The sequence below is a fragment of the Cryptomeria japonica genome, chromosome 2 (assembly GCF_030272615.1).
Source record: "Cryptomeria japonica chromosome 2, Sugi_1.0, whole genome shotgun sequence".
NCBI classification, from domain to species: Eukaryota; Viridiplantae; Streptophyta; class Pinopsida; order Cupressales; family Cupressaceae; genus Cryptomeria; species Cryptomeria japonica.
In genome coordinates this window covers 359,415,631-359,442,652 of record NC_081406.1, presented here as the reverse complement: position 1 = coordinate 359,442,652, position 27,022 = coordinate 359,415,631, and the positions used below count along the sequence as shown (strand labels likewise).

At 39.3% G+C, this 27,022-nt stretch overlaps 1 protein-coding gene across 1 annotated transcript in view; it reads right to left on the bottom strand.

Annotated features, from left to right (window-relative positions):
- LOC131065259 (uncharacterized) overlaps window positions 1-16,798 on the bottom strand; it is a 197,852-nt gene extending 181,054 nt beyond the window's left edge. The window contains exons 1-5 of the mRNA XM_059216654.1: window positions 16,731-16,798; window positions 16,347-16,638; window positions 864-923; window positions 665-757; window positions 136-364 (exon numbers count right to left, since the gene is read on the bottom strand). Of these exons, the coding sequence (XP_059072637.1) occupies window positions 136-364; window positions 665-757; window positions 864-923; window positions 16,347-16,604 (640 nt within the window). The 5' untranslated portion in view covers window positions 16,605-16,638; window positions 16,731-16,798. The remainder of the gene's footprint in view (window positions 1-135; window positions 365-664; window positions 758-863; window positions 924-16,346; window positions 16,639-16,730) is intronic.
- Window positions 16,799-27,022: the final 10,224 nt, after the last annotated feature.

Sequence of the window (27,022 nt, the reverse complement as noted above, 5' to 3'; positions counted from 1 at the left end):
GTATACCTATACTTAACTTCTTTCCTAAGGTTCTTACAGCTAATTTGCAATCATCTTCAAGATAACAAATACACAAAGAACCAAGTTGAAGTTCTGTCATCAAAGATCTGCCACTGAATGCTTGAGCAAACATACCTTCAACATCAGCATTTGATGCTTCAGCAGTAAGCTGTTCAATAATACGAGGTACAACATCTGCTCTTGTCACCCCTCCTACTGCATCCAGGTCAGCAAGAGCATCCCAATTAGGAGTCGGTATTCCACCACCAGCGCTTATACCTTGTGCACCTGTATCTGATAAAATCCTGGCCAAGTAGTAATATATATAGCGCAAGACACTCCTATCTTCACATTGTTGATGAAGCTGCATATTTGCAAAACCACCAATTATAAATGAACAAGGACAGAACATGTTTTTACCAATACAAAATAAAAACCTGGTCTAACAAGGTTTATTAAAACAACTGCAAGTTTTCAAAGAATCTCCATACAGTATCAATATCATATCTACAACTGAAATACTGAAAAGATCAGAAAATTTTGGCAGAACGCATTCAACTTTTTGAGTCATATAATTGCAAACCAATAAAGGACAAATACTCAAATTGAAATAGCTTGTAGCATTTACAAAATACAAAAGAGCATCTGGTTGACAGTGACATACCATGACAAGCGAAGGGGCCAATGAAGGGTCAACTGAATTATACACAGCAAGTTTGGGAAACACTTGATGTACTAGCTGCTTTTGTGAGCTTTTCTGTATCAAATTTGTAGGAAAGTTAAATACTGGTACAGAAACAACAAAACCAACCTAGAATTACCAATCAAAAACATAAAATTGAAAGGAGATAGCAACCACTAACCTGATCAGCCGATGCTGCAAGTTCGTGGATACTCCTTGCAAGTTGCGAGTAAGACAAAGGCTGCAAATCACGGTGTCCAATAAGTCTACCTGGCGAGTCATTGGAGACATTCCAAGCTATGACAGTTCTTGGTGCAGTCCCCAACTCATAGAATAATAATAAAAAATACAAGAAACTAAGAGATTCCATTATCACTTATGTTTATGCATAATCTTATACTTTATTGCCAACACTGGCAATAATGTATTTTGTATGTACTTGAATCTAAAATTTATTCTTCTTTGTTGCTCTCCCACACTTGACTATCTCTGCTAGTATTATGTATTTGATTGAGGTACTTCATGTAAGAAATACTTTGTAAAGTAAAACTGACCATACAAGTTTTGATTGCATAATTAAGGACAAATTTATCTACTTATGCTACACGTGGATATATCACATAAGAAGAAACAACCTCATTCCCTATCAACTTCACATGTGTTATCTCATTAAAAACAGGAATAGATCTATCAATATGGATAGTACCTCTACACATTAATTTAGAGCTAGGATCTGCTATACAACATTCAGAAGCAACTACATAGCATATGGTACATATAAAATTTGTTAGAATAATATTTCTTCATATTGTTTAATGGTCAAATATTTTGTAATTAGATATCTACAGTTCTAGGTTGTTAGAAGTAGGTGTCTTCATTTATATCTACAGTATTATGTTATTTCTATATATTGCAATCTTTCCTTCAAAAATAGACAAGTATTTTTACCAATTTTTACCTGAACATGGTATCAGAGCAGAAGAAAAAAATTTCGAAATTATTTCAGTTTATTCTTCCAAAACACCGCCTAAGGTTTTTTTGGTCAGAATTCCGCCTGTGTTTTCGTGGCAGATCTATTTTTCGGCAGGGTTTTTTCGCTATTTTTCGCGATGGCCCTTTCTTTCTATTCACAACCCACGTTAGTTTTTCAGTGATTTTTTCATCACGCGATTTCATGTCTTCTGCAAGCCGCGCGATTTTTTGTGCTGACTATGCGGTGTGATTCGGCGGCGATTTCGCGATTTCCACGAAATTTCTTTGCGCGCGACGTCATTTCTTTCTGCATGCGATTTTCTGTGCGATTTTTCTCTAAATCGCGTGCAACCTGCCCTTTCAACCCGCGATCTTCTGCGTCTAGGGTTTTTTAAATCCTCAATCTATTTCCAACATGCAAAATCTCTGTGATTTTTTCGAGATTTTCGTGTGTCCAACGGATTATATTTTTCTGCTCCGTTTTTATTTGCGTGTGCGATTTTTTGCCTCTCGTGCAACCTGCGTTTTTCTTTGCCGGGATCTGCACGTGCGATTTCTCTTCGCAACGGCTCTGTATTTCGCTTATGCATAAAGTCACCTAAGGTTTTTCACGAACCCTCTATGTTTTTGCGTGACTAGGGTTTTCAAACAAATTATTCACATCTGCAACATACTTTTGCCGCCTAGGGTCTCTATCAGTTTTGACCGGGGTTTTGAACCCTCCATCAAGTCGAACTTTTATTTCAATTACAGATTCTTGGTAGGTTTTTCAAAACCTCAACTGGGTTGCTGTTAGATTTTTTTGGGTCTTCCAAAAAAATCTGCCTCAAAACCGTGCTAGGGTTTCAGTTTCTACCTCAAAATTCGACTTGCAGAACTGGTTTTCGTGCATTGGAATTTGTGCCTTCACCAATTCGACCTCGGGATACATGATGGCATCTCTGACAAACATTATGCTCGAAAGTAGCCAAAAATTCAACGGCCGCAATTACAACACCTGGAAGCAACGCATGTTGACAATTTTTTATTACTGATGTCTTGATGCAGTTGTTCTAGGCACGTCTCAACGTCCAACTACTACCAGAAAAAATCAGGACAAACGGGATGAGCGCAACCGGGAAGCAGTCATGCTCATTAAACTCTCTGTCACCGAAGAGCAGCTACCTCAGGTAACGTCCAACAAAACTGCGAAGGAGATATGGGATCATTTGAAGAGTCTCCATGAAACCTCTGACAAGAGTCGAGCATTCTTTCTGGAGAACATGCTCTTTTCGATTATGATGGATGAGAGGACACCTCTGCAGGATCACTTGACAAAGATCAAGGACATCCGTGATCAACTTGAGGCGATTGGTCACACAATGGAGGAAGAGGACATGGTAGTCATCACTCTGAAGAGTTTGCCCAAATCTTATGAGCATTTCATTGAAACGCTGAATATCACTTCCACTGATGTCGATTTGAAGTTTCTCGATCTTTGTAACAAGCTTTTACAGCAAGATCGGTGGCGACAGCAGTTTGGAAGTAGTACCAGTTCCACCTCCACCAAGCAAGCGTTCTCTGACAAATCTTCTACTAAGAACAAAGGGAAGGCTCTATCTTCTCAGTCGAAAGGCTTTGGTTCTTCTCAAGTCAACAAGAAGAAGAAGAACGTTCAATGCAATTATTGTCATAAGTTTGGTCACATGAAGGCCGAGTGTCAAATTTGATTGGCTTCTAAACAAAAGAAGCAAGGAGGGTCTCAACAAAAGGCAAATGTCGCAGAGCACTCTGAGCAGAAAGAATCTACATTCTATGCTTTTATGACAAAGAGAACAGTAGATCCAAGACACTCTTCTGCCTAGTATATCGATTCAAGGGCTTCGCAGCATTTTACTCATCGTCAGGATTGGTTCACGAAATTGAACCATTCTTGGATTCAGTACTCTTCGGAGGAGGAGAAGAGTACACATTTGCTGGTAAGGGCACTCTCCAAATTCATTTAGGAGGTAGAAATTTAACTTTTCTTGATGTCTACTATGTTCTAGGCATGGAACATAATCTCCTCTCCATCAACCAAAGCATGAGGCATTCTCCTCAATTAGATGTTATCTTCAGTCCATCCATCTGCAGCATTGTTGATAGGGAGACTCGTACTACAATCGCTATGGGACTTGAGGATCATGATTTGTATAGACTTGCTGATTTCGGCGATTCTCAGGAGCACGCTCTGGTTGCTAGGAATACATCCATCAAAACACTTTGGCATCGGCGTTATGGGCACTTAAACATGCACTATCTCTCTCAGTTATCTCGAGAGGGTTTGGTTGCTGGTCTACCTAAGATCCAACCTCAAAATCATGGAGTTTGTGGAGCCTGTCAAGCTGGGAAGTAGCATTGGACACCATTCTCGGATGGCGATTCTTGGCGAGCCTCCAAGGTCCTTCAATTGGTTCACGTTGATGTATGTGGGGCAATGAATACACCTTTTGTTACTAGTTGCAGGTACTTTTTATTATTTGTTGACGATTGCAGTCGTAAAATGTGGGTGTATTTTTTGAAAAATAAATCAGATGTGTTCAGTATAATTCAGCAGTTTAAGGCCTTAGTTGAGAAAGAATCCGGTTCTCAGATTGTCACTCTAAGGTCAAATAATGGGAGGGAGTTTTGTCCCAATGACTTCTCTACATTTTGTGCTACACATGGCATTATGCGCCAACTCACCACACCATACACCCCTCAGCAGAATGGTGTCGTTGAACGTAGGAATTGCACCATTACTGAAATGGCTCGTTCTATAATAAAGCATAGAAATGTTCCTAAGAAATACTATGCTGAAGTAGTTTACACTACAGTCTACCTCCTGAATTGGTCACATACACATGACGTTAAGAAGATGACTCCTAAAGAAGCCTGGTCAGGATGCCAACCTAAAGTGGGCCATTTGAAAGTCTTTGGTTCTACTGCTCATGTATGGATTCCAGACGCCAAGCATGCTAAGCTAGATTCAAAGAGACAAACACTAATTTTTACTGGTTACAGCGACAACCACAAGGCCTACATGTTGATTGATGTGGGGACAAATCGTCTCATTTTCAGTCGTGATGTTGTGGTTGATGAGACTATTGGTCCATTTATGCCTTCTACTATTCCTAGTCCTGTGACTCAATCTGTGCAGACTTCTGATGTTGGTGTTCATCTTCCTCTTGGTTCCCATGATGGGAGGGCTTCAGAGCATTCTGACTCTAAAGATGAGGAATCTACCGATCCTGTACCACCTGATTTTTCACAAGATTCACATCCAGATGACTTTGTTCCAGAAACTCCAGGGGATGTTGTTCCTCCAATGCCAGATGTTGGTACTTCTACACTCAGGCCTAAGTGGTGGGCCAAGACAATAGGAGATCTTCATGATGATGAGCTTCTTGAGGATAGATCAGTTCACCGAAAGAGAAAGCAGCAGAATACAGTCAACTTTGCACTTATGGCCAACATCCACAGCATCCATGAGCCCCAAACATATTCCGAGGCTAAAGGCATTCCTGAGTGGGAAAAGGCTATGGACACGAAATACCATAGTCTTCTGAAGAATAACACTGGGTTCTTTCTGATCTGCCTCCTGGGAAGAAACCTATCAGTTGTAAATGGGTTTACAAAGTCAAGTATCATGCAGATGGTACTTCGGATAAGTACAAGGCCAGATTGGTTGCTCGAGGATTTACACAACGGGAGGGCATTGACTACAAGGAGACTTTTGCTCCTACTGCCAAGATGAGCACGATTCGTCTTCTTCTTGCTATTGCAGCTCAGTTTGGATGGAAACTTCACCAGATGGATGTTAAGAGTGCATTCCTCAACGATGAGTTGCAAGAAGAAGTTTATATGACTCAACCTCCTGGCTTCAGGGTTCCTGAAAAGGAACATCAGGTTTGCAGATTGGTAAAAGCACTCTATGGCCTGAAGCAAGCCCCTCGGGCTTGGTACTTTAAGATTGATCAATATTTGGTTGAACATGGTTTTCAGCGAAGTCCCTCTGACACTAATCTGTATGTCAAACTCTCCGGTGATGATATCCTTTTTCTTGTTGTCTACGTGGATGACTTGATCATTACTGGCAATTCAGCACATTTGATTACAACCATCAAACAAGACTTGTGCCAAGCTTTTGACATGACAAATTTGGGGCTTCTCCATTATTGCTTAGGTGTTGAAGTTAGGCAGACTAATGACAGTATCTTTATTTCACAGTCCAAGTATGCTCGCAGTTTGCTTGACAAGTTTCGAATACAGGATTGTAAACCTACTTCCACACCTATGGAGAAAGGGCTGAAATTATCAGCCAAGTCTAATTCACCTACAATAGATGAAACCGAATTCAGGCAACTAGTAGGCAGCCTCATCTACCTCACTGCCAGTAGACCTAACATCTATTTTGCTATCAGCTGCATCTCTCACTTCATGACAACCCCAAAAGTTGATCATTTGACTGCAGCGAAGCGAGTACTATGATATGTGAAAGGCACTTCAGACTATGGCATTCTGTATAGCAGGTGCAACGATCCAAAGTTGATTGATTATACTAACTCGGAATGGGCAGGATCAGTGGATGACAGAACATCCACTTCTGGGTACGTATTCAGTTTGGGTATAGGTGCCATCACTTGGAGCAGCAAGAAGCAACAAGCCGTGGCTCTTTCCTCGACCGAAGCCGAATACCAGGGAACAGTCAAGGCCGCATGTGAGGCAGTTTGGCTCCGAAGAATGCTTTCTGACATGCAGATGCCGTTGTCCTTCTCCCTTGTATACTGATAATCAAGGGGTGCTCAAACTGACCAAAAATTCAGTCTTCCATGAACGTACCAAGCATGTCGAACTTCATTGTCACTACATCCACAAGTTGGTAGAAGACGAATCAATTCAGTTGCAATATGTTCCGACAACGGATCAGATTGCGGATATTCTCACCAAGTCTCTGAGCTTGGATAAGTTTGTAAAATTCAGGGGGCAACTTAGTGTTTTTGATAGATTGACCATTAAGGGAGGGTGTTAGAATAATATTACATATTGTTTAATGGTCAAATATATTGTAATTAGATGTCTACAATTCTAGGTAGTTAGAAGTACGTGTCTGTAATTTTATACCCTAGGTTTGTTAATCATATTTATATGCTTTGATTATGCCCTAGATTCTAATCAGATTTGTGGCAAAATAAGTTAACATTCAGTAAAATCAGAAATAAAGTAAGTAACTAGTAGACAAACACACATACCCTGGGAAAACCTCCAAGGAGGAAAAACCCAGCATTAAAGACCCACAGGTCAGATTATATATTCTCCTCTTAAAATCACAAGTACAATACTTAGCTTCTTTGTCAAATCTGATCCTTTTGCATAGCAGATCTGCACTTGTAAGTTCTCCAAGTCTATACCAAAAACAGCCTATGTCCTCTTGGACAATTTCGCACAAGTCTGAATAATTTCGCTTTCCTCCTTGTGTATTCGCACCTTATTAAGCAGAGCTAATTCACTTTTCTTGCAGAATGAATGAGTGAGTTTGACTTGCAAAATGTCTTCTATTTATACGCACCTTTAACTCTTAATTGCAAGTCGGCCTCCTTTAAATTTTGGCGCCAATATATATATATATATATATATATATATATATATATAATGTGGCATGTGTATTTAGGATAGCGTGAAGACTGGGCTAGGCGTAGATTTGGGGTCACGTTACCCTAGGATAGGGCCCAGACCTAAGGGGTTCAGATGTTGCCTTAAGGCAATCCGAACCCATATATAGCCCTAGTTACAAACAACACTCCCTCTTAACCAGGGAAGAGGAGAATACATAATCTGAACCTTTAGAGTTCCATCCAGCACACAAGCATAGAATTACATCTTCCACCTAGCACACAAGCATAGGATGGTTCTAGCACACAAGCATAGAAAGTGTAATACACCAATGGGTCTTTACATCATTACAATTATCCATCTAGCACACAAGCATAGATTGGATATAATTCATTCTTGCACACAAGCACGGAATGATTCAAAGTGCTACAAATAGAGTCACTGAGATTGAAGCTCCCTCTCAATCAGGGTTCCGTTTTTCACAACACCAAGTCTGTCTCTGAAGTATTCGAACTTCACTCTGGATATAGGTTTGGTAAGGATGTACTTTAGATGAATGGTGCCTCTTTGCACCATATCCTGAATGAAATGATAGTGTGTTTCCACATGTTTGGATCGAACATGGAATACAGGATTTACTGACATCTTTATACAGCTTTGATTATCACAATGAAAGGTGGTAGGACCACTAACTTGACCAAATAGTCCAACAAGGAGCTTACGAAGCCACACTGCTTCTCTGGATGCAACAGATGCGGCAATGTACTCAGCTTCTGCAGTGCTTAATGCTACCGCAGATTGCTTTCTACATGCCCAAGAGATCACTGCAGAACCCAAGTTGAAGCAGATACCTAAAATACTTTTCCTGTCCTTGACATTTCCCGCCCAATCTAAATCTGAGTAGCCTTCCAAGAGGATTGAGGTATTAAGTGAATACTTCAGCCCATAACCAATCGTGCCACGCAGGTATCTTAGAATGTGCTTGGCAGCAACCAGGTGAACAAGTTTAGGTAAGCTCATGAACTGACTGAGAGCATTCACAGCATAACAGATATCTGGCCTAGTATTGACTAGGTACATCGAGGAGCCAATCAACTGCTTGTACTCAGATGGATCTGCAAAACCAAAGTTAGCTGCAGAAACACTTAACTTCTTTAAGTTAGATTCCATAAGAGTATGCATAGGTTTACAATCTATCATCCTAAATCTTTTCAGAATATCAATAGTATATTTTCCTTGACTTAAAAAAATTTCATTGGATCTTTGCCATACTTCTAACCCTAGGAAGTAATGCATTAAACCTAAGTCCTTCATTTCAAATTCTGAGGCTAATTCCTTTTTACATCTTATGATTAATTTACTTTCACCAGTGAGAAATAAATCATCCACATACAAAACTAAAATAAGCATCTCACCATTATAAACTTTCAAGTAAATATTAGCATCAGCATCATTCTTGCAAAATCCTAAGCTTAGTAAGTACTTATCAATTCTTTCATACCAAGCACGAGGAGCCTGTTTGAGCCCATATAAGGCTTTCTTCAACCTGCAAACATGAGAATCTCTTTTATGGATTACATAACCTTCTGGTTGCTCAATATAGACTTCCTCTTCAATGACTCCATTGAGGAAGGCTGTCTTAACGTCCATTTGGTGCAGCTCCCAACCTTTGGCTGCAGCAATAGCTATTATAGATCTAATAGAAGTATATCTAGCAACAGGGGCAAAGGTTTCTTCATAATCTATTCCTTCTTTTTGAGAAAAACCACGAGCTACAAACCTAGCTTTATATTTTTCAATACTACCATCAGCATTATGTTTAATTTTAAACAACCATTTAGAGGAAACAACAGACTTAACTTTGGGTCTGGGTACAATGTCCCAAACATCATTCTTGATGATAGACCCATACTCTTCATCCATGGCTAATTTCCAAGCATGATGGGGCATAGCTTCTTCGACATTGTGAGGTTCAGACTAAATGATATTGCACATCACAGAAATGTAGTTGGCGTGATTTTGGAATCTCCCGCTATCTCTAAAGGTTCCTCTAGGAGCAGCAAATCCTTCAGCATCTTGAATCATGTTTCTAACCCAAAGTGGTCTCTTCTTGCAGACCACAATATCCTGAGGTATATCGGTAGAGTGCATAGGTTCTAATGGGTCATTCTGAACTTCTTGATCTGGAAGGTCAGTACACTCCTCTTGTATCTCAGGGTTAGCATCAACTATTGAATCTTGATTTTCAATCATCATATCATTATTGTTGGTTAATGAACCTTTAGATCTTTTGAAAGCAATATCTTCTTCAAAAGTTACATCTCTGCTTACCTCAACATACCTTTGACCTGGAATGTAAATCCTGAAGGCTTTGGAAGATTCTCTGTAACCCACCAAGATGCCTTTCTTTCCAGATGGATCCAACTTGGTTCGTTTTTCCTTAGGCACATGAACATACATAGGGCTCCCGAGTATCCTTAAATGACTAATGTCAAGTTTGATTCCTATAAAGGCTTCTTCAGGAGTCACATCCTTTAGGGCGCAATGAGGACATCTATTTTGAATGTAAACTGCTGTTTTGGATGCTTCTACCGATAGAAAAGGTTGCAAGTCTTGATCATGGATCATGGCTCTTGCAGCTTCAACAATGGTCATGTTCTTTCTTTCAGCAACTCCATTTTGTTGAGGATTGTAGGGAACGCAGAACTCCTTCTTAATTCCTGCTTTAACACAAAAGTCATAGAAACTACTTGAGGTGTATTCACCTCCATTGTCAAACCTCAAACATTTAATTCGATTTCCTGTAGTATTTTCAACTAAGGCTTTGAATTCTTTAAATCTGTTTAGAACTTCTTCAGACTCTTTAGATTTAAGAAAATAGATCCATGTTTTCCTAGAGAAATCATCTATGAAGATAACATAATATAGGAAACTGCTAGGAGATGCTACAGACATAGGAGCACATAAATCTGAATGAATAAGTTCTAACCTTTCTTTAGCCCTACTATCGCTTTTATGAAAAGGATTCTTTACATTCTTACCCATTGTACAACCTTTACAAGCATCATCATGAGATAAACTGAGTTTAGGCATACCTTTAACCATTTTACCGAGAGTGGGAAGAGCTTGGAAGTGTAAGTGACCCAATCTTCTATGCCATAGTTCGCATGATTCAGGGGTCTCATGAATGAGAGCTTGAATTGGATTAGCTGCAAGCTTATATAAACTATCACATCTATTTCCAATAATACGAGCAAATTTGAAATTAGATTTCTTAGGCCAAGCGAGTACTTTCCCTTCAAAAAATGCTATTTGCAAACCCTTATCTTCTAAGGCAAAGATGGAAATCAGATTTCTTTTAATACCAGGTACAAAGAGAATATCACAGAGTTGTAAGATAATACCAGAATCTAGTTTTAAAGAGGTAGTGTCAAAACCTTTTACCGAGTATCGAGCATCATCACCGATTACTACATGAAGGTTGGTGTCTTTTTCAATCAGATCTGAGAGATGCTCACGAAATCCTAAGATGTGTCTGGAGACACCACTGTCAAGTATCCACGTATTGCTATTCGTAGGAACATTGCTGGATAGAGTAGAGATAAGAAGGTAATCTTCACTTTGTTTGGCAACTTCATTTAAGTTGGCTTCCCTTTCCTTTGGGTCATTCTGACAATCTCTGGCATAGTGACCATACTTATCACATCTGAAGCAACGAATGTGAGAGGAATCTCTTGACTTTTTCCTTGGATCATAGGATGAGGATCTAAAATCTTTGCTTCTCTTTTCTTTCTTCCAAAGTCCACCTTTCCTAGATTTAGCCAAGAGAACATGATTATCTTTGTGAGAGTTCTTGAGTTTTCCTCTTACCTCAATTCGAGATTCCTCTTCGATGCGATCAGATTGAAGACGTTCAAAGTTGGGACAATCGGCTCTTCAACCAATGCTACGAATGAATGGTTCCCATTCATCAGGTAGACCATTTAATGCAATCATAACAAGATCTTTTACCGAGATTTGGCAATCAAGAGTGCTTAGCTTGTCCTTTAGTTCATTGATCTTCATGAAGTAGGCTATGATTGAGTCTTCTTCTTTCATTTTCATGGGAAGAAGCTGCTGTCTTAGAGCAAGGGCCCTGCTGAGGTTGTTGACCTCATACATCCCTTCCAAGTGTTTGATCATTTCCCTGGCCAACACGAACTTTGATATGACAGTGACAAGATGATTTTTGACGGACTCAATTATGATCCTTCTGGCCTTGAGGGAATCTTTCTTGAACTGTTTCAGCTCTTCAGCATCTTCTGGAGGAGACAGACTTTCTTCTTCTACAAATTTCAGCAGATCATTCTCTTCAAGGATCAGTAGAATACGGACTTTCCAAGCAGCAAAATCAATGGCTCCCTCAAGTCTATCTTCAGCCTTCAAACCTGACATTTTAATCTGAAAACAAACAATAACTATATGCAACAATTGATTTGCTAAAATCAGAAGTTAGTGACACCTTGGCTCTGATACCATGTAATTTTATACCCTAGGTTTGTTAATCAGATTTATATGCTTTGATTATGCCCTAGATTGTAATCAGATTTGTGGCAAAATAAGTTAACATTCAGTAAAATCAGAAATAAAGTAAGTAACCAGTAGATAAACACACATGCCCTGGGAAAACCTCCAAGGAGGAAAAACCCAGCATTAAAGACCCACAAGTCAAATTATATATTCTGACCAGTGTTCCACGGACGGGGGGACAGGGGGACGGGGGGGACGCGTTTCCGGGACAGGGGGACGGCGGCAGGGGGGTGGCGGGGTGGTGGTGCTCATATACTTGTACATATACATATAGTACTTGAAAAACTAGTTTTGAAAAGATGTATGACGGTATTACAGTGTAAGAATTACATTTCAAATGAGACTAGAGGAAATTTGAAATACTAAATCTAAATACCAAGATTTCTAAGTTGTGTTGTTATATGGAGCCTAATCAAACTCGGAGGTTAGATTTTCCCTACTTCTATCGGCGCGGTTTCCCCCTATATTTTTCAACGGGGGTTTGGGGGCAGCGCCCCCAAGTTGGGGTCAAGGGGCATCGCCCCTTGCGGGGTCAAGGGGCAGCATACAGGTCGGGGTCGAGGGGCAGCGCCCCGCGAGGCCAAAAATACTTTTATTATTTTCTAAAGGCGTCGGGTGTTATTTTTCTATTGGCCCACGTCCAATTAGAGTTACCCCTTAACCCTCAAAAAACTTAAAAACTCACTTTTTTAAAAAAATTTAATTTTAAACATTGCATATAAGTGGGGGCGACAGGAGACGTCTAGGCGTCTCCCCGTCCATGGAGAGACGTCTGCACGTCTCTTGAAGGACGGGGAGACGCCCAAACGTCTCCCAAGGAGACGTGGAGGCGTCTCCATGTCTCTTTGGGAGACGCCCAAACGTCTCCCAAGGAGACGTCTCCACGTCTCCCTGGGAGACGCGGGGACGTCTCCGCGTCCCGACGGCGCTTGGGTGGTGGTGGCGGGACGGCGGGGGGATGTCGCGTCCCCGTCCCCCCGTCCCCGAGACGTTTCTGACGGGGGGACGCGCCCAAAAAGGGGGGGGGACACGTCCCTGTGGAACACTGAATATAAGACTATTCTCCTCTTAAAATCACAAGTACAATACTTAGCTTCTCTGTCAGATCTGATCCTTTTGCATAGCAGATCTGCACTTGTAAGTTCTCCAAGTCTGTACCAAAAACAGCCTATGTCCTCTTGGACAATTTCGCACAAGTCTGAATAATTTCGCTTTCCTCCTTGTGTATTCGCACCTTATTAAGCAGAGCTAATTCACTTTTCTTGCAGAATAAATGAGTGAGTTTGACTTGCAAAATGTCTTCTATTTATACGCACCTTTAACTCTTAATTGCAAGTCGGCCTCCTTTAAATTTTGGCGCCAATATATATATATATATATATATATATATATATATATATATATATATATATATATATATATATATATATATATATATATATATATATATTATGTGGCGTGTGTATTTAGGATAGCATGAAGACTGGGCTGGGCATAGATTTGGGGTCACGTTACCCTAGGATAGGGCCCAGACCTAAGGGGTTCGGATGTTGCCTTAAGGCAATCCGAACCCATATATAGCCCTAGTTACAAACAACAGTGTCTTCATTTATATCTACAGTATTATGTTATTTCTATATATTGTAATCTTTCCTTCAGTAATAGACAAGTATTTTTACCAGTTCTTTCCTGAACAAAATTTAATAAAACAGAAATTCAAGAAGAGGAACAAAACTGAAAATTTAAGCCAATCAAGCATTCATTCTGTAATTTTTGATAAAGTATGATCCAGGTGAAGTCTTCCTAACATAATTTCAGCCTCTAAAATAGACTGATTATAATATAAATGTAGTGCCAAAGTGGAGTCCAGTGGCAACAAAGGAGCCCCTTCTTCTAGGGCCAATAATATATAAACCTAGTAGAATCTTGGACGTTAAAGTCTCTGAAATTAGGTCTCCAATCTTTCATCGCTTCCTGTGTTGTTTCATTTCGTTTCTTGAAGCACAGGCATAGTGACATAGACAATGAATTTACAAATATAAAGGGTAACGGTTTCTAAGTGGCAGGTCAACAGAAACTTTATTTCAGGAAATGTTTTATCATGAGGCATTGTCCCCACCATAACTACCATAGCTCACTTCTGCTCTTATCCTAATTGCCATGCTCATAATTCATATGTGCACCTTGATTTATTAACTAACTTACTCACAACTTACTCGGTCATTGGTAGATTACTGATTCTCTTTTCTATCCTCAAATTCTGCTCTAACATTTACCACACGGAATATTGTCTCCACAGTATCGATTAATAATAATTTACACAAAATTCCTGTCTTTCCATCTTATATAAGCAACATCTTGGAGGCTATATCGTATTATCTAATTTACGTCCAAATTTACTTTCAACACTATGAGTAGCTGGCCACATCAAATTTTCATCCAGGTTCCACTTGATCATATACAATGAAAAGGCCCCTAATCTTTTTCCCTGCTTCTCCACCTCCAATATTTCTGAAGCTAATGTTGTGGAACAATCTACAAAAATAACTTCCTAAGTTGATCTTGCCCGAATGTCCAAACTTGAAGTCATAACAAGAATTCAACTGTAATATCTCTTAAACTTCATCCTTTGTAGTGCATTTACTATAATCTCTCTTACCAATCTTACAGGTTTCTTGTAACTAATTTCAGGCTGGTTGTCATAAGTACAATAAGTTCACCAGATCCTTCATTCCTGTAGTTGAAATGATAAATTCAAACAATAGACGGTTTAAACTTACAACAATCCGACCTTCTCACAACCATTATAGGCCACTCAAACCTAATATTGAAGTTTTAAAATGATGCATTCTCTTCCTCGCATACTTCCTTTCAAGCAAAGTCGGGCACATAGAGCATGCACTTGATTACATATCATCTTTAACTTTTGCTCAGCCATATAGTGATTCGTCCAAATTCATATGATCATGAATTCTTAAATAACAATTTCAACTGCTTGGAGCCAGAGTAAACAAAGGATTCCTAGATGATCAAACCTCGATAAAACTTCATACAGTTTCAAAATTAAGATTAGGGTTTGATCCCTGATGTTCTTCACTGCCATTTCATATGCCAATTATAACTGACGTAGTAAATACATCCAACCTCATCTACACCTCAGTTGCAGAGTGAAGTGCAGGTACTTGGATGAAGCAGATTCAGCAGAGCCTCTGACTGTTGCATCCTATGTCATTAGGCTCTTGTTATGGAATCATTCTTTTTGGATGAAAACATAAATGACCATTTTTCCAAAAGTGTGCAATATGATACAAAATTTGAACTAATTCATTTTGAAGTCATTTATATTATGGTTTCCTCCATGAAGAGGATCAAAGGACAAATAACTAATAATGAGCTACCATATGACCTATTTCCATAATACCAGCAAATCTTCCACTTAATTGAATCACTGTTTTCAAATATGCAATGGCATATCTTGACAAATAATTTTCTTTTCTCGTTCTCTTTAAATGAGAATTTAAACTGCTACCTTTTCAGAAATGTACAGTAAAAGAAGAATTAATTTTTACAGCATCTTTGTTGACTCGATTAGAACAATCGTCTCTCTCAATCTGCTCGCACAAATTGCCCTTCTCTCAAAATTCTCTTGCAGACTCGTAATTATTAACAACAAGAGCTAGCTGTCAATCGTACGGATGTTCACCCTAAATTCAAAAGGCACAAGAAAGCAACATGTCGGAACTAAACTGGACCTAACTTAGAATTGAGATCTAACTTGTCATTCCTCCACTTCCAGGCGACACCCCCACTTGTCAGATGTGCAGAGGTGAGACAATAGGTATCTTAGCATTCGCAGCGCTGTCCTGATTCTTTCTGTGATTACATATAATCCAAAGATCGCTTAAGATGCCTCCTTGGGATGACCAGTGTATATCCGCGGATGGATAACAACTCCATCGCTGCACTTGAATTTGAGCACTCAATAAGTATACATTAGAGTTTTATCCCGGCGCCTCACCAACTCAAGAAAAAAATAAACTCAATCTACAGTACTACCCGTACCATCAAACCGGTTCATCACCATTCAATTCAAGTGTCGACGACATTGAAAATCATATCAATGGTTTCAACAGGCATCGGTGTGAAATTTAAATTACCGCAGACCGCAGTTAGAAACCGAATTCAGCAAAAGACAAAATTCCTGCTTTGTCCAGGAAGAAATGTAATTTTAAGGATTAAACACCCGTGATTTCTGGATTTTCAATTCGGAGAAAAACTACTTCTAGGCTCTCAGGTCGTCGAGATGAGATTTGAACCAAAACACACCCAGCTCTTACAAAATGCCGAGTGTTTAATACAACAAAAAACTCTGGTAAGAACCCCTCTGGTTTTCCGACTTAAATTCCTATTAGAGATCTTCAGCACCCATGGTTTTGGATTGAAAGAGAAATGCTCAATTATAATAAATCATATTTTTTTAAGGTACAGTATAGTTGAGAGCATACGTACATACCTTCTTTTTATGCTTGGAAGGAATGATGTTAGTTTTGACAGGAGTTAAAACCTTAGCTACAGACATGGTGTCGCTCTGGATCTGCGTCATGAGACCCGGCTTCTTCGTCTTCCTATCCTTTCCGAAAGTAGGAGGAGGAGAATGCATAGGAACGGTCCCTCCTGCTGCTGCTTTTCCTGCCCCCTGTGTGGAGGGAACGGGATCTGATGTAATGAGGTCCATCAGCGTGGTTCCCCCCAAATCCTGACCTGACGCCATGCCCACAAGTTTTGTGCCTACACCAAACAACCGCCTGCACCAGATCAAAGATTTCTGAATTCAGAACTTAGTTATTCATTCTGCTTTGCTCTGTTTTATATATTGGTAATGGTGAAATTTGCGCACTGATACAATTTTCCGTTTAGTTTTATGTCCGCCTTGGTGCAAAGCCTTCTAATGCCATAACCGGCAAAGTGGTATGCTCCGTTTGACTCCTGGGTTTATTGCAGTTGTTCTTTATTTATTTTAGTTTATATTTAATTTTTCTGTTTTTATTATTTATTTATTATAAATGTATTTAGTTTTATATATTTGGTTTTATTTTTTATATTACCATTTCAAATTTGAATTCTAATTTTTTAACTGTTACTGTTTTTTTTATCTGTAATTATAAGCTTAAAATTTATTTATATGAAGAAAAGGGGAAATATTGATTAGGAGAGTTATGTTAGGGTTTTTGTCTTTGTTTGAAGTATGTCACTATTTTGATGTCATATTGTACTTTTGGTGTAGGGAAAATCTTATTTTGCTGCATTTATTGAATACATGTGGAAAAATACTTTCAAGACTCAATAAGAATTGTATGAATAGATATGTATGTCCCTTGGCTTAACCAATTGTCCAAACACATTCATGTACTTGATGGATGACATCCTTTTGATCTTTTACTAAAATCTCATCATCTACTTGAATGGCATCATTTATAGTAGCTTAGGAAGAATGAGTGGAGTAGGTCTATTGCATAGTGTATACACTACACCAACAAAAGTTACAAGCCAACCTCAACAAATAGACTTTTGGAGCCATGCACAACTAGTACCTAAGCCACATCATCAACCAGTTTGATATGTGTGTAGAACTTCAAAAGGTCGAAGAAATATATGGCTAACAAGCATGATAGAGCCTTGTTAACATGCATAATTTTCTTAGACTTTCCAAGTTATATTCTGGGTTCTTCAATGGCTTCTTAAATATTATTTTTCACTTATGATATCATGTATGTCAAGACAACATTCTTGTGGACACCTACATGATAATATGTTTTTGATGAACTTAAGTAGCACCTTTATATAACACTTTTTCTTATGATGTTATGCATTGTGTACCCCTTTGAAATCTAGAAGAATATATTTGACTATATACTTGGTGATATACTCACACAACATGGATATTCAATTATATTTCACTTATAAACTTTTAATAACATGGTAAAACATTATTCCATCTACAAAAAATATTATATATCACTTCACCAATAATCAAGTAGAGGAAACATTGTATCTTCTCATTAAGGAGCTAGTAATCCATTCTACTTGTAAGCCTCTTTGGTTTCTACACACCCAAGTAAATTTTGAAAATATGTGTAACATGAAGTGGATGGCATACTTATAGTATCCTATTAGTTCATCAACCACGAGAATAGAAAATACAAGGTAATTGACTAACCCAACCAAGTAACAGTTCACGTACTCATCACAATATTGGGATCATGTAATCACAATTTCTCTAGCTAGTAGTCACTCTAGTTAGGTAGACACGGACTTTGAAAAACCTATGTCAAGCTCTCACAAGTCGAATAGGTTGGCAAGTTCTATCTATTTTACAAGCTTCTATGAAAGCTTGGATATGTCTATGCTCTAAATGGCACATAAGTACAATCAAGATTCCCCCCATAGGAGAGAAAGTAAGATACAATGTGTCCTCTCCATAATAAAGAAGCTCCAATGTCGAACATGTAGGCTCAAGTATGAATCTTGAATAAGATCCAAGAGCAGCAAACCATGTTCCTCCCCTAAGGAATAAACAAATCATATGACCAAGATAGAAGCAACTCCATGAAAGGAAATGGAAGGAATAGTCTCGTGATGCATGCCATAGAAGACTACTCAATTGTCCAACTATCTAAATCCAAAGATGCCAAATCAACTAAAGCAAATCCAAACAATTGCAAAGATACCTAATGAACAACCTCTGAAGGCACTAAAGATGGGATGACAAGAATACTCAAACTGCCATCAAAGAGAAATAGAATATCCTCAATCATGTCCCTAATGTCTGGAGTGTGTGATGTATCTGTATGCGGGAAAAGCGGTTCGATGAAATCTAAAATGTGAAAATATTTCAAGGACTTGCCCGCACACTCATGGGACTCTTGGTGCAAGTTATGGAGCCATGAGGAATGGCTCAACTTCCCAAAGAGTGTTCCATGGTTCTCTATCTCACAAGGTCCCTCAAGTCAATGCCTTTGCTCTCAAATCACTGAGCAAAGTGACTTAGGGATGACGAATGCAAGAATGAGGGATGCTTTTGATTGAATTTAGTATGAATGCATCCTATTTATGCATGATTCTAGTAAATGAGCTAAACTAGATAATAAGATGACAAGGTTAGTAAAAATACTATCCTAACATAATATACTAGTTATATGATTTAAGCTAATGATAATAGAAATACTCTAAAAATGCTTATTAAATTAATTTCTATTGCAAAGAGAGGCTAAATGCTTGTTAAAATTAAGTATAAGTATGATGCTAAAGACTTGGATGATATAAATGGAGGAATGAGAGCTCAATTTATAGGAAAAATAGGGCAATGGATGGTCAGGATTGAAGGATCTAATCAAGGGTCAGGATTGAAGGATCTAATCAAGGGTCAGGATTGAAAGTTATCAATCCATGTTTGCAATTCTCACCAATGAAATGGTGACAATTGTCAACATAAGACTGCTTGAGAGGAGAGGTAAGAAGCATTAAATGCTTGAGAATACCTCATGGTTACCTTAGAGGGTAAAGGTTAAGGTTAGGTTAAGGTTATCCATTGGATAAAGCTTTTACCCAAAGGATAAACTCTTGTGCAAAGTTAAAGGGATAACCATGGTCAAAGCAATGAATGCTTGATGAGACCCCTAGGTTAGATGAGGGTTGAGTTAGGCAAAAAGTCTCTAACCATGCCACTAAGGGTTAGTTAACCATTAATGGTTTGAAGACTTTGGGGACAAATTTGTAAGGGTCCTTCCAAATTTGGGGGTTTTCAACAAGTTAGCTTGTTGAAGGCATAAAGGCTTTAATGCCTTTTGAAGACTTTACTCCAAATTTGAGAAGTGACCTCCTCAATTTTAGGGAAAGGGAATAATTGATGGGTCTAGGTTAATTGATTAGGATTAGAGGTATTCTAGAAGAATTTAGGAAGAGGGTTAGGAGGCAAGTGGGAGATGGAGGAAAATGCAAGTGGATGAGGGATAATAGGATTTAATTAAAATAAATTGTTTTATTTCAATTTGGTTGCAAGTTGGGGATTTAAATAAATTATATTTATTTAATTGGGGTGAACTATTTAATTAAATGTAAATTTAATTAAAAAGTAGAGAGAAGGGATTTAATTAAATAAAACGATTTATTCAATTAAATGATAAAAAGGGCTTGAGTGAATTTAAATAAATAAATTGAATAATTTATTTAATTAAATAGAAGAATGTGGGTGATTTAATTAAATTAGATTTAACTAAATAGAGAAATAAGAATAAAATGAACATTAAATATTCATTTAGGAATATGATCATTTTTATATGTCTACATTTTGCCCCTCTTTGAAGTGACGTGTGTGCACATGTTGATTCAAAGAAAAATGATGCGTCGTCAAAATTTGATTAGGACCAGTGTAATGTCGTGTCGAGATGTTCATGTCATGCCCCAGATTTGATAAATGATGTTGATAATGCCCCCACGGGAGATGAATCAAAGAATTGAAAATTTGATTTAAGTTGATAAATTTGATTGCATTTTAAATTTTGTCTATGTTGAATGCGATAATTTGATTCATCTCCTAATAATGATGTTTGTTAGGGTTAGAAGTGAGACCACGAGCAATTTTCATGTTCCACCACGTAACCCTAATTTCCATTTACCTTATAAAAAGGTAAAAAGTGATTTATTTTGTCTCATTTGTGCTTGTTGACTTGGAGAAAGTGGCATTTAGAGAGAAAGTCAAGATGTCGGTTCCCTTTGCTTCTCATCGATTCGAGCGCGTTTGGAGGTATCGAAGGCCTGCCACATATGGACTACCGGTAAGTTATCATTTTTTATGCCTTTTTGATTTTTGTTTTGTCGTTTTTAGTCAAGTTTTTTATTTTTTGTCGTGGAAATTAACGGTTTAGCGCGTCCGGTGGAAACCGTAGTGCATACGAAACAAAACGTAGAGCGTGGTGTCTTAGGAACTAGGGTAGCGTCCAGGTAGGGTAGGATAGCACAGAGGGGGGTTAGGATAGTGCATAGACCGAGGTTAGTGCAGGGGGTTCGCAGGATAGCGCGCAGGAGGAAACGGGTAGCGCGTCGCTTAGACCTAGCGCGTAGGTGTGACCTAGTGCGTAGGGGTAGTGTCGCAGCGCAGGGGTAGATTAGGATAGCGCATAGGGGGTTTTAGCGCTTAGGGAGCTTTGGGTGGCGCATTGATAGATCAGGGTAGCGCATAGGTGCGTTTTAGCGCTTAGGGTGTATTTGGTAGCGCATAGAGATTGTTGGATAGCGCACGTAGAGCAGTGTAGCGCGTGGATAAAAGTTTTCAACATGTGGGCAAAAAATTGGGGAAAGTAGGATTTTGGTGAGGACTATGAGATGAAGAAAGATATGTAGGTGTTTGCCAGTTTTGTCGGGATAGGTGTGATCGGTAGGTTGTGTGTGTGTTGTCGTTGTGTTGATAATTTGTCCAATATGAGTGTTGATGTGGTGTTTTTGATAGATAACTTGATTTGATTTTCAATGTTTCAAGTTGATGTTGATCTGATGTTGATATTGATATGATATGATGTGGATTTGAGATGGATTTGTGATGTGATATGAACTTGATTTGATATGCATTGTTTCAAGTTGATATAAATGTGGGACTTGAGTTATTTTCCAAGTTGATATGGTTGTGGAACTTGAGTTGTGTTACAAGTTGATATGAATGTGGAACTTGAGTTGTTTTACAAGTTGATATGGATTTGGAACTTGAGTTGCTTTACAAGCTGATATGAATGTGAAACTCGAGTTGTGTTACAAGTTGATATGATTTGATATGGATATGGATTTGATATGATGTGGAACTTGATTAGATTTTCAATGTTTCAAGTTGACATGAATTTGATTTTGAGATGAATTGTTTTGATGAGGAAACTGATATTGGACATGTTTTGCTTGTGATAGGAGCAACTTGGGGTTGTGCAGTCGCGAGACTGATTTTCGAGACCGATTTTCTGAGACCGTGGTCATTGATACCACGATTGACACGGGCAGACATGGATATCATTGAGAGGTGTGGATTATCCTCTTTGTTGGAGATGCCTCGATATATCATTAACCGGGGTTTATTGACAGCTTTGGCCAAGAGGTGGCATAGTGACACCAACACCTTTCATTTGGCAACAAGTGAGATGACAGCGACACCTGAGGATTGCTACCGAATTCTTGCAGATTCCCGTGGTAGGTGCACTTTTACCATATGAGCAGACCGAGGAGGGTGGGACAAAGGCTCTTTGCCGGATATTACAGGATGATACGGTTTGCAGATATGAGATCCCTTGGTAGGAGTTCATTGATTTGGATTATGCCCCTCTACCATCAATGCTGGCAGGATTCATAGATGGTTTCTTATGTCCCGATCGTAGGTCGAAGGGACTAGCAGTGGGATGGGGGTTGTCTTGGAGGACATGGTGACATAGGGTCGTCGGTTTGCATGGGGGTCGGCCATGTTGGCCCACTTATACAAGGATCTGCATCAGGTGGTTTACTTGGGATACAACAGTCTATCAGCTGGGGTCACGCTGCTATAGGTGTGGGCATGGGAGCATATTCCCGCAGCTAGGCCACTTGCGAATAGAGATAGGCCAGTTGGTCGCGTGTATGCCTTTGGATACAGAGGGATAGCTGTCCAGCATAAGCTGGACAAATTAGAGCATTGGAGGTGAGTGTTAGATGATATTGATATAGTCGTATGGAGACCGTATACGGATTGCAAGGTGTGGGCAGAGGATGGGATGGAGATGCCCTATGTCTACATGTCCTAATTTCTGATAGGGCAGATGCCCTTTGTTATTGAGAGATTCCTACACAGTCGAGTGTTGCGGCAGTATGGACGATAGCAAGGGATACCACAGGGAGCATGCTTGTATGCTCGACGGAGGCAGGATGTACCAGAGTGGGGACCCATTATTGATAGCACGACAGTGGTTAAGGAGTTCTTTCACCTAGACGACCAAATATGGGACTATGCCTACGAGATAGTGGATGTGGGGATGATTGATGAGTTTGCAACACTCTTTGCGGCTCATGCTATGGCCAAGATATCAGATCCGATGGAGATGATTCCCGCTTTTGATGATGACGAGGATGAGTAGGCCAAGAGGATAGGGAGACAGGGAGAGGAGCTAGATGAGGAAGGTGTGGATGGTGGAGGTGATGACGATGGAGATGGTAGAGGAGGTGGTCGAGGTCGGCGTGGGGATAGGGGGAGAGTTGATCAAGGGAGGAGAGGGGATAGAGGTGGAGCTGGTGGTGACAAAGGGATGCAGGTGGAGAGAGTAGTGCAGTGGGTTGCAGAGGATAGAGGGAGGGGAGGTTTGGCTATTGGAGCTAGTGGTGAGGAGAGAGTAGGAGAGGTGATAGCAGCGGTGGGAGAGACAAATGATTTCAAACAACCAGCCCAAAGGAGGAGGTCAGATGCTTTACCCCCACCAGCGTCGAGGACAGGGAGAGGGACAGGGGGTCCCACTACACAGGTACCCCTCCAGATTCAGATTCTGACTCACTAGGAGGACGCTCAGATTAGGTCCTTATAGTTATCAGTGCAGCACCTACAGACACAGCTATTGGCACATCAGCGACAAATTACACAGTTGACCACTAAGCGAGATACAGTTTTGGAGCAGTTGGGTCGAGCCGAGGCTCGAGCAGAGACTTTTGACAGAGCGGTCAGGGGTGGCTCAATGAGAGACACCTTGAGGGAGTTGTCCTATACAACCAAGGAGGTTGAGTATTATCGGAGGCACTATGAGTATGCGGTGCCCTGAGAGTGCAGAGTTCCTAGTTTTATAGCGACAAGATCCAGTCGATTGAGGCAAACGGGGTCAAGGACAGAGAGTAGGGGTCTGACTGGGCCACCTCGACAGGATCCACCTGGAGATCTAGGTGTTGGGACATCTCTTCGAGACTGTCACCCTTAGGAGATAATCATACCTGAGAGACGTTGTCTCCTTTGTATTTTGATCATTTTATTGTATTATGGGATAGACATGACATATTTTGTACTTTGATCATTTTTGAGATATATATACGACACCATTTTCTTTGATCCTCATGTGATGTGTTATGGATGATGCTTTCTATATGATTTTGATGTTTTTATGATAATGATGCAATGCTTAGATGTATGTTATTTGATATGTGATGAATATGATGTGATAATGCATGAGGTTGTGAGATGTATCTTGAAAATGAGATGTATGATAATGATATGTTGTGAGATGTATCTTGAAAATGAGATGTATGATAATGATATGTTGTGAGATGTATCTTGAAAATGAGACGTATGATAATGATATGCTATGAGATGTATCTTGAAAATGAGATGTATGATAGTGATATGCTGTGAGATGTATCTTGAAAATGAGATGTGTGATAGGATATGTTGTGTGCAACTAATTGTAAAATGATATGCAACTAATTGAGCATCCTCATTCTTCTGTTTGTCATTCCTGTATAGTCACATGTTTTTGCTTTATTTTGCGGTTATCATCATTGAGCATTGATTTGTTGGGATATGCTGAAAATTTATACAAGCATAATGGTATAATTTGAACCATAATGACCTAAGAAAAATTTACATGATTTTTTATTTTGCAAGATAGCACAACCGTCGAGGTATAATTGATCCCAGACGACCTGAGTGCACCTTGCATATAAACAGACAAGATTAAACCATTTGTATTCGCAAAGTGGAATCATGTCTTCAGTGACGTGCTTTGAATCATGTCTCGAGACAAGTATTTGCACAGTACAAGTGATCGCCTCATAGACAAAAAACTAAAAAAAATATTGGAGTCCCCATGACTTTCTCTAGCTTGATGCATCATTGAGAAAATGTAGAGGATCCAATAGTTCAAAAAAAGTTTAAGTGCAAAAATAGTCAAAACTTCATGCCAGATGCAAACATTTGATACTTCAGAAAATCATCCATCATGTGTTGTGAATCCTTTTAAGTGATCAATGTTTTTTCTCGTGATTGTTGTTTTGTTGTTGGACAGGATGCTCTAAGTTTGCTGCAAGTTTTGATTTAGGACGGAGTTTTGATCAATGCTGCCCCTAGCTAACTTTACCTCCTGATGTGGATATGTACAATGATTACCAAGCCATGGTAGATGATGAAATGGTATTTGGATTAACAAGGACAGTGACTACGCTAAGTATGTCCTGAAGAATGGTATTTTGATAAAGTGTTGGGCGATGGCCGATAGTGCTTGACTGTGGATATAAAAGGCTCGTGAGTAAAGATAGATAGAGGAGTTGTCCTCTCACAATAGTGCCTGTTGCCAGGTTTTCATCAGTTGCTTTCATTGTACCTTTTTATTTGCTTTTTTTTTTTCTTGATTTTTGATATATATATATATATATATATATAAAATTTGATGTTTTGACTTTTCTGTGCACTAGACTGGTTAAGTGTAGTATTTCTTCAAATGGATGTTGTTAGCTGGTTCGTCGAGCACATCTCCTTCTGAAGTTGTTAGCTGATAAGCACTTGATCCATAGGCTGATATGATAACATAGGGACCTAACCAGTTAGGTTCAAGTTTCCCTTTCTTTTCCTGATCCTGTTGATTTCTAGGATTCTCTTTGAGGACTAGGTCACCAGTTTTTAAAATTCTAGGGATGACCTTGTGATTGTAGCTTCGGCACATGCGTTGTTGATATGCTTTGAGGTGAGTATAGGCATGTTGGCATTTTTCATCTAGAAGTTCTAGCTCTTGTAGTCGGTTTACTCGATACTCTTCATCTGGAATGAGGCTTTCAAAGATACTCTGAGAGATAGAATCTCTACCTCCAGGGGTAAAATTGCCTATGATCCATACATCAATGAATATGGCGTAGCTCCCGTAGGTGTGCAGATGCTAGTTCTGTATGCCCAAAGTGCTGGATTGAGTTGCACATGCCAATCTTTTCCTGCATCATTCATTGTTTTCTTGAGGATTTTCAATATGGTTTTGTTGGATGCTTTGGCCTAACCATTCCTCTGTGGATAGTAAGGTGTAGAGAAACGATGTTGGATTTTGAATTTTTCACATAGTTCTCGCACATCTTGGTTCTTGAAAGGTCATCCATTATCTATGATGATGGAACTTGGAATGCCATATCTACAGATTAGATAATTAAGAATAAAAGAGGCAATTTGTTTCCCAGTCACTGTGGTCATGGGGACTGCTTCAATCCACTTGGAAAAATATTTTGTTGCAGTAATAATGAACTTGTGTCCATTTGAAGATGAAGGATGGATTTTGCTGACTAAGTCTAGTTCCCACTAGAAAAAGGGCCAAGATGTTGTGAATGGTTGCAGTTCCTATGCTGGTGCATGTATAAGATTGCCATGGATTTGGCATTTAGGACATTTCTTTGCAAAATGATAAGAATCATTTTCCATTATCGACCAATAATATCCCATTCGTAGAAGTTTTTTAGCAAGAGTAGGACCAATTGAATGTGTGCCACAGATACCTTCATGAAGCTCTTGTAAAGAAGCGTCAGATTCATTACGATCAAGGCAATGAAGAAGAGGACCATCTAGACCTCGACGATACAGAGTGTCAGTAGTGAGAGTATAACGGGTGGCTTGCTGGATAAAGTTGCGTTTTTGGTTTCAAGATAGGTCAATGGGTAGGATATTGTTTTTAAGATAGTCATATATCGTTCCGTATAACGAAAAGTCAAAATCGGTCAAGGCGTAGATAACATGGGATTTGGAATGGTCATAGGCTAGGGAGAACAGTTGCTCTACCAGAAACTCATAACGACTCCGTTGCTCTGGAATTTGTAGTAGTGAAGCGATAGTAGCCATTGCATCGATTGCTCTGTTGTTTAACCTTGGTATTTGCTCGAAGGTGATGTGTACAAAATATTGTTTGAAATCATCCACCATTCATTTGTATGGTAGCAGCTTGTCATCTTTTGTCTGATAGTCATTGTTGATCTGATTGATGACTAGTTGTGAATCTCCGTAGACTTTTAATTCTATGATTCTCCATTCCATGACCATTTTGATCCCTATAACCAGTGCCTCATATTCAACAATGTTATTGGTGCATGGAAACATGAGCCTATATGATCTTGGTATTGTGTGCTCATCAGGAGTGATGAACAAAATGCCAACACCTGAGCCATGTTGAGTATAGGAAC